Source organism: Rhea pennata, chromosome 18 (assembly GCF_028389875.1).
Source record: "Rhea pennata isolate bPtePen1 chromosome 18, bPtePen1.pri, whole genome shotgun sequence".
Taxonomy (NCBI): domain Eukaryota; kingdom Metazoa; phylum Chordata; class Aves; order Rheiformes; family Rheidae; genus Rhea; species Rhea pennata.
In genome coordinates, this window is record NC_084680.1 from 9,867,837 (window position 1) to 9,880,362 (window position 12,526).

Sequence of the window (12,526 nt, forward strand, 5' to 3'; positions counted from 1 at the left end):
TAGGCTCTTCTGGAATAAAATCTTGCTTGGTCAGGCAGAAATAAGTCTAATGTATTGGATTTGTTTATCTATAATCCAATTTTTACTGCTCATTTACTTCAAAGGCAAATTCTTGACTTCACCATAAAACAGAAGTTCACTGACCCAAGAGCAATTTGAACAAATTTAAATCATATTGGTTTGCTTTTTCTTTTCTTCCTCCTATCACTTTTTTTCTTTTTAATTATCATGATTAAGACTTACTCACTGCCAAGATTGCTAAAAACACAGTGAGTATTTGAGTTTAGGTGTGCTCACATTTCTACTATCACATTTAAGTATCACATAATAAGTAGTAGTAGATTTTTCCTTTAAAGGTGAAATTTTCTTTTATCCTCCATTTGCCTTTTGAAAATGCAAAACCCTAAAGTTACAACAACAAAACTCCTAAAACCCCACTTAAAAAAGAAGTCAGGCCTTAATCCATTCCAAGTGAACCAGCAAACTCAGCTTTGACTTCAGTGTTGCAGGATTAAGTATTTAATTGAGCAAAAATTTTTAGTGACACATTTGGCTGCTGCTTATCAGAAGTATAAAAACTCAATTACAGCTATTTATACATCCTCAAAAAGTCATTTTACGCTCATCTTCTTCGATATAATTAAAAATTCTACTGCAATTTTGTCATTAGATATACAAACTTGTCCAATTTTTAAAACAGTCCTTAAATTCAACTCTGCCAAGCAGCCTTCTAGTATTGTACCAGCACTGCCCATTTCAGGGCTTTCTAATATTTTTTTTCCGTCTTCTTACTAAGAGGAAGAAAGATCCTGCTTTGCTGGGAGGAATGAGGAACTGTATGTTTCTGAAAAAACGTATCTTCAATAATGTGTGTTTTAAGACTAGTAACTCAGTTCATTCAGAAATCCCTCTCAAGAGATTAAACGATCCAACTTACCAGGAGCATTGCAGAGGTTCCATTCGGCCTGGACAACTGGATAGACATTTCAGGGAACATCCTATCAATGCGATTGATCACATCATCGACATACCTACCAAAAAGAACAAAACAAAACAAAACAAACCCAGAATTACAGACACTCACACAAACCTTGTCATAGACTCACAGATCAGTACTCAAGAAGGGTTTGTTACCACCACGTAACTTGCCTTTTTTTTTATTAAAACAGTGTCCACAAGACTTCACTGACTTCATTTCTCTTTGACAGATGTGTATTTTTCAAAAATGTATCCCTTATTGATAGCAGAAAACCTACTAGACTCCTTTGCAAGTTATTTGGATAATTATTCTGCCCTTAAAACATGCTTTCACTTACTTTTTAGTTCAAATTTCTCAGCCCCAAATTCCCGCCATTGTATCTTCATGCTTTGATCAAACAGGGTGAAGTATCAATTATCAAAATTATTCTTCTAGTATAGGAATTCATAGGCTGTCACCTCCTTACCTTCTCTTTGATAACATTTACAGATTGAAGTTTTCTCAACACAAGTGTTTGTCTGCTTTTCTAATTTTCAGATCATTCTTAAGCTTTTTTTCCTGAATCCTTTCCAGTTTACTTCATGGTGACCCCAAAATTGGTTAGAATTTCCATTCTCAGAGTTTCTCTGGGGTGACCAAATGCAGAGGTAAAATAACATCCTTTCTGCTAGGTATAATTCCTCTGTTTATGCTAGCCAGAACTGGCACGCACGCATTTGTCCTGGTTACTTGGTATTGCATTAAGAACGGACAGACATCAGCAGTGAATATTTCCTTTCAGATACACTGTTTCCCAGGACACACAGTCCATCGCACATATAAGCATTGCTCACATTCTGCAGCCACACTTTTGGATGTACTAAAGTGCCTAGTGTTTGCTACTGCTGAGTACTGATGATAGTCTGTACCATTCTGTATACTAATCTGTCCTCCACATTTTCAGTTCCTCCTACCTTTATACCATCTACAAAATTTATCAGTGATGTTCCTATGCTTTCTTTTGGCTACTAATATAAATATTAATTCTCAATTATGTAAGGGCAGGTGCTCTTCTCCACAAGCCCTCATCAGTGGCGTGCTCTTCAGTGATTTTCTCACATTTCCAAACAGATAAGGAAAGCTATGAAGTGCCTGGTTTTAACTCTATTATTCCAAATTTTTTTTTAAAAAAAAACAATATCAGTAGTGTTTTGTCAGTATCGCACTACAGAGGGTTGCTCATGACCTTAAAGTATTTGTGTCTTCTGTCCTTGTCTTTCTTTTTGTTAGCGATGGGAGAAGGAGAAACAGGACTGGGCGTGGAAAGAAGATGCAGCAGGCCAGCAAACAGAGAATAACAGAAATAAAGCTAGGTAACGGCGTTCTGTTCTCTGGAATCCAGATTGGAAGTCAAAACTCACTCCGCTGGGTTTGGCAACTTAGCTCCTCAGAGATGGAACCTGTAATTGAGTTTGCTGCTAAAGGACTACACATACCTAGTGCACTTAACAACAGCTTTAAATACGCAACTCTAAATAATGAAAGAGTAGCCAAGTTCCAGGTACAGACTACATCTTTCTCATGTTACTGAACAGGCACACATGAACAAAGATAGTAAGAACTAGTCATGAATACTGTTAAAGCTTATGAATTAAAGATCAAAAGTTTGGCTTTGCAAGTGTTGTCACATCACCTTATATTAAGAGTTAAGAAAATCATTAAACAATTTACAGTCTATAATGCAAGAAGGTTCCTTCCTATCCCTAAAATAATCTCATAGTCTCACTCACCTTGTTCTCAGCTACAAAGTCTCCACAGATGGGCATACTCCAAACACCAGAGACTATGCCAAGACAGCTGCTGCTGCTGAACTTGCCAAATCTCCCAAGCATCACAGCAGGCCCCCAGAGTCACCAAACCCACGGTTTATACACACGCGCATCTCAAAACGTAACACAATTCACTCAATTCATTAAAATCACTAAACACTTTCAAGGGAAGACAGGACTGGAACCACTTCATTATAGAATGCACAAGAGGGTCAAGACAGACAGAAATTAAAAATAAGGGAATAACATTTTTCATAAACCAACCTGCCCAACTCTGATTTCTCAATGCTTCTTAAAATGAATCAGTTCTGATGTTAGTTGTTAAAACAAATAAATAAATCAGGTATTAGGCTCCAACTGCTATTTTGTAAGGCATTAAAAAACATCACCACAAAGTCAAGAAAAGTATATGTATGCAACCGGTACAGTCAGCCCACTTTCAAAGTAACAAGAGAATGGAATTAGTTATGATCATTTACCATAAAAATCTTAATCCACACTTCCAGTTGCAAGAAAAAAAAAAAGAAAAAGTTCTCATTCATTTGAAAGACTCATTAACAGCTTGCTTTCTGATCAGCAAAGTCAAAACAACCATAAACCAAGAACTCCTTAGCACGGTGAAAGAGGATACACGTAATACAGTGCTTCAAGATGAGCAATCTGCACATCAACCATATGCACTTAAATCATTTTAAACATTACTTTATCCCCTACGCATTTTTTTATACTGCATGAGAGAGTTAATATTGTTGCTTAAATGCAGTTACTCCAAGCTCAGCAAACAAATTCAGCTGTCACTTGTGTGTGAACAGAGATCATTGCCTAAGGAGAAAGCAAGAAATTCTGTATTTCTTGATTAGCATACAGTTAGGAAAGTATATTATAGCTTTGGACATCATGATGCAAATGACCGCATAATTTAAATACTTGAATTTTCCAAGTTTTAGGTGATAACAAATTAAAACCAAGCAAAATAGAAAGTTGCAGTCATAAAACAAGGGCTGCCTACACACCGACACAGTCTATGTTGCATTAAGAAAGGAAAATTAAACTGATATTAAACCATATAAATATCAGTCGGAATTAGGAATTTGATCTGCTTAGGTAAGTCTGAAAAATCCCAGTGGACATCTATATTTACCCCCTGAAAATGTGATGCAGGCTAGTTGGAAGTAATCAGTTATAAGGAATAGCTTAAGATCTGATTATTTTTAAATGCAAAACTTGTCTTGATTGAGTGCCTTGAAACTTGACTCAAACCCAACGGTTGTCTTGTAAGGATGAAAGTGCTGATTTTTCTTTCAGAAAAGACTGGTATAAGGCAGAACAAGGAATTCAAAGCTTGTGAAAAGCCTGCCTTTTAAATAAGTAACACATACAGCTAGCCAAGTGGTTAAAAAGTTAATTGATACAGAATACAAATCTTCTAAAGACTTGGTTGTTCATGCTAACCATTTTTTTTAAAAGATTTTGAAGATGAATTACTATGACGCTTTTGGTTTAGAAACCTGCTAATTTTACAGTGCTCCTTATAGGTCAGTAGACCCAGAAAAAAACATTTGGGGATGTTTTTCTTTGACAAGGCACAGCAGTTCACAGAACCGTCCACACAGGTACTCTTTTCCTTCCATTCTCAGTCAAGAGGATGGCAGAGAAACTCCAAGACCAATATAACGAAACAACATTGATACACATCTCACTGCTTTGCCCCTTTGCCTTTTGCTAAAGCAGACATCAGGGTTTCTTGAGGACTCATCAGAACAGACGGGTTCTGCAAAGACGCACACTTAATTACTAAATAAGCCTGACTACATGATGGCCTCAAATATGAGATGACAAACAACGTAATCTGAGGTAAAATTCTTCTATAGAGATGCCCTTCAGAGAGGACATCTGGTAAAACATCTTGTGAAGAGACAAATATGATAAGTCAGACATAGCAAAGTAATGTAAAAAGGGTAACTGGTGATGTTTTCAGAGAAAACTGAAGAATATGTGATAAAGACAAGATAAAGTGCCCTCCTGAAGCTGTCTGGAAAGAGGATCAGTAAAAAAGCTGCTGTCTAGAAATTATTTTGCAAAACGGAAATACATTAGTGCCAAAACAAGCAGAGTCACAACTTACACACCTCCATCAAATCAATTATAACTTCAAAAACTTCAAAATATTATGGTTCCCATTTATGTTACAAAACTACTTATTCAGTCTCAGAGCGTAGTACTTACGGATGGAGAAAGGTCTCCTTTTACTTTCGCTACTAGCACAGAAGACTCTTAGTGCACTTACCTCCTCTCAGCTTTCTCCTACTTGTAAAAGACACTGCTTGGAATGACCATTTATAAACAAAGAAAAATGATGCAGAGCTGGGAAAAGCAAATGGAAATAGAGTTGAGGAAACACTAGGCATCTCTTCATCTTAAGGAGGAAAAAAAAAAGAAAAAGAAAAAGACATGGAAGCCTCACCAGGAAAGACAATCTGGCATTATTCAGCAGTAACTTCCCCTCTTACCCTCAAACAGGAATTGCTCCACCTATAAAGGGTTGCAAAAGTTGTCTACACATACACCCTCCCTTCCTATAGCTTCTCTATCGTGCAAAGGGCAGTCGGAAAGGTCTGAAACAGCAGCGGACTCTGCAATCGAGATCATCCCCAGCAGCCCCTGTATTTAAACTCTCCACAGACAGAACTTCATCTTGCTTATTCTTCAAGGCCTCAGAAGCCAATTCACTAACACCTTATAATCGTAACATTTTTGGCTGGTCCCATCCCACTCAAAAGAGCTTCAAGCAACTTCATCAGTAACTGCGTCCTAATTCATCCCTGGATGTATCCTTGTCAGTAAAGGACAACAGCCCAGACCAGCAGGGCTTCCGATCATTAAATCATATCAAATACCAAAGCAATTTCACTAATATAATTTCACTAGTCAGAGGGAAGATTTTAAAAGAAGTTTTAATAGCAGGGTTTTCACAACTTCCCTCTTCAATTTTTTCCTAATTCTTCTCTCCTTCAGGATACAAATTCATGATTTTTTTAAATAGGTCTTACATTTGTATCTTTCACAGAAAAAAAATTTATTTTTAAATGATAAATAGTATCGTTCAGGGTGTGTATCTGAACATGCAATAGAACGCAGCCAATAACACTGGACCTGATATCAAATGCTCTACAAGGCTGTCACACTGCAAATCATTATTTTTATTTTAATGTAGCAGAATATATTTTTTCTACAAACATACTATAGTAATACCAGAAGAGTCAAACACAACAATTCACTTCATAAACATTAGCAAAGACTACAATTATTTCTAAATGTTACACTCTAACTTAAAACTTTTTTCCCCCATTATGAACATGCAGGTAACTCAATGCTAGAACGAAGTAGCAGAGATACTCTTTGAAATTTTAGCAATTTTGCCAATACACACACACACATTTATATACACACAAAAACATATAAAAAAATCCCTTAGTCTGTATTAGAAGAACAACACCTGGAACAGATAGAAGACACTTCTGAAGCCAGTTAGGAACCACTGTTTCCAATGAACTAATTAGTTCTGCAAAATGCTAAACTAAAAAATGCATGCTAAAGGATCAGCTTGACAAGGTAGAAATAATTCAGGAACTGTCTTTGTAGATAAATGCTCTTGTAACACTCTTTGATTCACACCAAGCTCCTCCCAAAAGACAGTAATACGGAGAAGTAATTCATTATAAATGCCTTTCAGTTCTACACTGGACAGATGGCATAGTTCTCTTACGTGACCTCTTTTTTTTTTCTTCTTCTTTTTTTTTTTTTTTTTTTTACTGGATTAGATCCAGTGATCCAATGTTAGTGTGATGTTTAGTAGCTTAGACAAGATTTAAATAGCATTCATCCCACACAGTGTTTACCTTGTATGCTGTTCATTTTTTCCACTCAATACAATTTAAAAATTAGAAATGTAGGTATTAATAAAAATTTGGGGAGGAAGGCTTTGGGAAAAAAAAGGTTTTACTACATGGCCTCAGGGAGCAAGAGAGAGGAATATACATTTTTAATATAATAGTGTTTAATCTTCTCTTACACACCATACTCTTACTCAGGGTGGAATACCCCACATATGAATGAAAATAAACTCTTAAAATGTTAAATCTGGGATTTACAATATTCTGCAGAGTATTAGAAGAAACTCTCCACACACATTCTCTTTGTTCATTCTAACAGTATTTACATGCTTGTTTTTATATGGTGTCTCCCAGACTGTTTTTTGTTTTATTTACTATTCCCATTACAGCTAATTACTTTTCGTGCATCTGATTTTTCGGAAGAACGGGCGGGTCCTGTAAACTCGTGCTAACTTCTCTAGCATTCACTAACGCAGGCATTGGTGCAAAAAGCCTGACTGCAATCCACTAAGACCTAAGGAACTAGTTTTTGCAGACTAGGCTAAATATGCAACTTAAAGCTGGTAACAGCAGCAGAATTTTAGGTACAGATTTTATAGAGAATAAATAGTTATCAGAAAAGACTACAGAAATACTGTATTTTAAAACACACAATGTAGTCAAAGCTCTAGTGTAATTTACTAACCATTAGATTAAAGTTATAATTTGATTCAGCTACCTGCTGTGCAAGTCTCAGCATGTAACGAATTCAACTTGAGAGAAGGCTTTTGAGAAGCATCAATTAACAATAGTTATTAAAACAGTGACCTCTGCCAGCTTTCCTGAAATGACACTTCCTGCTTGGATAGGCAATGAAGAGCGTGAAAAGAAATTCAACAACTCTCATGCTGAGAAAGCAACTTTCAGTCTCGAGGCATTCAATTAGAGAGCTGGCACAAGCTGTGATATATGCACCTCAAATCTGGATGTCTCTGCCTCTTTCCCCAAATTCCATAGGATTTTGCTGCAGTTCTTCCTGTTAACTTTAGTCACTCGCTCTTTTCCTCTCTAAAAGCTTTTGGAAAATGTTCATGTCTCCTGATGCCTATATTAAAATCATTTGCCTGTTTTGATCAACTTCCCCCCCCCCCCCCAGCTACTATAAGCCTCCCTGCCAGGTTGTCTAGTCTTGTTGCTGCATCACCCTCCTCTTGTCCTTTTTGACTGCATTTATGGTTTCCTCTCCCTCTCCTCACCCAGCTTTGAAGTTCCTATCAGCAGGAGATTCCAGACAGGCTCCTAACCACCACTCATCTGGTGTCCTTCCCCTCCCTTATCATCTGCACACAAACTCTGTTTCTTCAATGCCCCCATTCCTGTTGGGAATTCTTTATTCATGGTATGTTATAAATGAAGATAATTTTTTTCAAATGCCTAGCTGATTTTAAACTGCAACGAGATAAATGACAGTAGAAGGGGCAAAAACAAAGCTCTTGAGTCACGTGCAGTTCATCAGTCTTGGGGCTACAACACACGACAGCAGTAGGGAGCTTCAGCCCTGCAGTGTCTCTGTACTGTGAATCCACAGTGGTGGGAGGAAGTGAGCCAGCCTGGGTGGACCACAAGGGACAAATTCTCTAAGCTATCTTGGACCAAGATTCATGCTCATCTTAGCCCAACCTTGCAGTAGAGCAGTAATACAACATGCACCTGAAAGCACTGAAAGACTCACCCTCAATCCTGAAAGGAGGCAGCTTTCCTTTTTTTCATGAAAGTTAGCTTATTTTGGATTTATTTTCGTCACAGAGAAATTACTTTTCCTTATTTAGTGGATGCAAAAGATTAAGTCATATGCCTAAATAATCTAGAACTATTTACATATAAACACAGGGTGGTCTGCTTCAAAAGCATATGCACGTATTGCTATATGAAACCCTTAACCATCTGCACTTATCACTCACAAAAGGCCAAACTTGGTACAGCACATAAGAGCGCATGTTAGGCAGTTTGGACAGTTCTCTAGAAGCCACAACAGAGTGTTTAAGGGTTGGATTTACAAAGACATTTAGAAAGCTGAGGCTGTGATTCAACAATTTTCAGTCTTCAGCAGCAATAGTGACATAAGGTATTGATACACCCCCTTCCCCAGGCTGCAAAGTACAGCCTCCTCAACCGTGCTGTGCCGGGAGAGTTGGATCAAAGAACTGATCTGGCAAAAAGGAGGGGGGGAAAAAAGTATTAGTTTAAAATCTAAACCATTTTCATAATTCAGTTCAGTAAGTGGCTGCACACACCCCAAGCCAGCACAATTAAGGTTGAGAGCTAACAGCAGGGGCCAGGAATACTCTAGATTGGTATCATTCTATTATTGTGCAACAACAAAATACTGTTTTACTGTAAAATGGGTAATTTATAACATACTGTTTATAGAGCAGATGCAGTTCTGTATTCTTCAGCGCTGCTGCGAATCCAGTGATGAGTGACATGGTCTACACAGGCACGAACTCCTCCTCAAAGGCACAAACTGACAGAACAAATACACCGAGCTTCTCATGCCACACACTAACAAAATGGAAAAGTTGCCCTCAGATCATCTTGGTCTCCAGCTACCTACACATTTATGTTAAATATGAACACCTCTTTAATGCACACTGAAAACATGCATTTTCTCAGTACATAGTTTTGCTTGGTTTTTAAGTCACAAGAGCAAAGATACTTCTGTTCACAATATCAAAATATAGTGTGTCACCTTAAATAGTGTATCTTTAAGAAAATGTTGAAGTTAGAAAGAGAGACCGACCTTACAGTCAAATTCGCCTGGGTCTTTTTAGTACTGTTGAAACAGCTTCCTTCTGTACTTAAGTGGAACATTCTTCAAAATGCCTCCACTTTACAGTATTAATTAAGGAAAGAATATGGACATCAGAATGTGTGAATGCTGGTTAACAAAGTAAGTCTGCATCTGCTTTACAATCATTACTAGGATCTTGTCTGAGCCTGCTACCAGTCCATGTGGTTTGTGCAAAATATCATCTTTTACACGCACCTTGAAAAGGAAGAACAATGCTAACCAAGCAACATCAGTAGTAACAGAATTTCAGAGGCAACACTTCACAGCACACTTGTTCATAAAATTAGAAGTTGCTCCACAACCTAACAATAAATGCTAATGGCAGTAATTTTGGGTGCCTGGACATGAATCGGTGTTACATGAGCATCTGTCTCCAAATTTGGTTCCTGAATTCCTCCTACCTCATCAAGTCATTTGTGCCCCACCTATTAGCCTAAATGTGCACATGGACATATGTGTTTCCCTAATGCAAAGCTATGCCAATGGAACTGCTCGGGAGAAAGTCAAGCTGAGAGATTCAGCTGGCCTTTTAGAGAACTATCTGCAGATAAAACAAACAATTCTCCCCCGCAGAGCATCAGAGAGATGGATAATCCCCATGCTCTCCGTCACCAAGAGTTTAGCAGAGCTCATCTCAGGCTGCTCAGGTCTATGTTGCAATGTGAAACCAACCACCTTTCATGCACTTACTAATGAATCATGCAGGGAGGGAGAGAGAGAAAGAGGAGTAAGTTGTGACATACTGATGTTTCCAGACAGCAGATGCTGTTTTAACAAAGGCTTCAAAATAACGCATCAAGGTCAGTCCTGTTTCTAGAAGAGGTAATGGGCTAACTTGTTTTTTGGCTCATCTGCCTGGCCAGATTCCTAAACAAAGCAAATGAGGCTCCTTGCAGATAGTAAGGGTCCAATTGCTTGGACTGACAGTATGATGGGATCTTGATGCTATACATTCCTGCATACTGTCATTCCTGAATTCATGCTTTCAACATTATTTCTGGCTCTGCTATTGAAGAATTACCGGGAAAGTCTTCTCATTTTCTTGCTTTGTACTTTATTTCTCCCTCAGCAGAGCAGATACTACAATACTTACCACCTTTTATAAAAGGCTACAGATGATGCATGATACCTATTATGTATTCTATACCTATCAAGGCCAGTGAGATTTTACCTTTGGGTTGAGAGATTGATGAATATGAAACATACCATATTTTGCACAGTTAGATCTTTTTATGCACTACGCTTGACCATATTAGCACTGCTGGATGGAAGAGATCGTTTATGTCAGGAACACCAAGCACCAGAACTTAGGGAAGGCAACAAATATTAGCGAGGATAGGAAGAAGGGAGGATTAAGGGTATAGTTCTCTGGAGAATTTTTAACAGTATCAGAACAGAAGAGCAGAGCATTTCATAAGACAGTTTTTATTTATATCAGTTTAGTCACCAAAGTCCTAATAGCTTCTGCTTTAAGAAGTACCCCCTAGTTAAATCACATACCGATAGTATGCATCCAGTATCGTGTGGTTTTAAATCATTCTTTATGTTCACAATAGTTCACTATGTTAGCTTAAAAAAAAAAAAAACTGTCTCAGTGGATTTTTTCATCCTTATCAAATGTTTCTTTTACCTTTGGCTAAAAACACAATAGCTTATTGTCTCTGCTATGTCAGCATCTAATGCAGGCACCAGCATGGATATCAGACCTTCAGCCTTCATTATCTAATGCACAGTGTGTGTTGTATAGTTATTTATTCTACCATATCTAATATTTCATGTCCTGTTAGAAGCCATTGGGGAAAAGATACTCAATGGTTATTAAAAACTGTTTTATTCTTGCAGATGTAAGCTAAGTGCTACCTACTGCACTTATGTAAGCTTAGTACTATCTATTACCTTTGAACCTGTACTGGATTCCTGCTGCATCTTACAGATAGGTTTCTAAAGCTTGTAATCATGCTAATATCTACACACAGTTAGGAGGAAGACTATGACAACACTAGAATTTGAAGTGTCTGAAGGAGTAAACTGGGCAAAAGAAAAAACACAGCCAAGAAAAAAAGCCTTGCACCACAGACATAAAGGCAGCAAGATCTCAGCAATTAAAAATATGGCTTTCATCTGAGGTCCTTGCAGTGATACATTATTATATATCTGATATTCTTCCTTTAGAATTACATTATTCCTATAGACAATGGAAACACTAAGTAGCAAAGACTCAATTTTAGGCCTCATAATAGACTTCAAGAAGCATTCAAAAAGGGCTTTCACTTCAGGATCCAGTACTTTAATAAAATGATAAACCATGGTAAAAACAGGCAAGCCTTAATAGCCCTATTTCTAAGGCACTTATAATACTTAACAACAGTCTTTAAGTACACTTAAAGTCAATTTGTTCTTCCATAATTATGGAGGGAAGTCAATGCGAAGAAAAAAGTACGCTGTATACTTGAATAATGACAACAGCATTACTGCATGCAGCGTGTAATATTTAGTCATGTTCCTTGGATTACCAGTAACTCAAATTGTGTTTTCAGTGTCTTCTCAAAAATAACGGTTCACAGTTTTGTAGAATAAAGTATGCCTGAATCATTTGTAGCTGCCCATCCATATTAATTGTATCCAGCAACTTTTATCAAGCCTGTGAATGAAGTCACCAGACCATGCTTTATTATGCCAAACAAACGCCTTAAAGCCTGCCATTTTATAAAAGATCGTAGCAGTTGTGTGTGTGTGTGTACACATGCCACAGCTGTTTTTACTTATTCAAAAAACAAAATAACAACAAAAAAAGCAAACCAAAAAGCAAGACAGAAAATCCACACACAGAAAACTTATTACTTCTTCAAATATCAATTTATATATGAGGAGTCCTTGAACACAGAAGAAGCATTAAAAGTGTAAAAATAATTTTTTTAATCCATGCTTGGTGGCTCTTAAATAATTCTCCACGAGCTACGTGGGTCAGGATTACAAATGCACTTTTATGACCGTAAGAAGGCACAAAGGCGTTTGG

General features: G+C 37.4%; 1 protein-coding gene across 1 annotated transcript in view; it reads right to left on the reverse strand.

The window, feature by feature from the left end:
* The window catches only part of MED27 (mediator complex subunit 27), a 98,322-nt gene that overhangs the window by 29,540 nt on the left and 56,256 nt on the right, over nucleotides 1–12,526 (reverse strand). Inside the window, exon 4 of the mRNA XM_062590812.1 lies at nucleotides 938–1,031. Coding sequence (XP_062446796.1) covers nucleotides 938–1,031 — 94 coding nt within the window. The remainder of the gene's footprint in view (nucleotides 1–937; nucleotides 1,032–12,526) is intronic.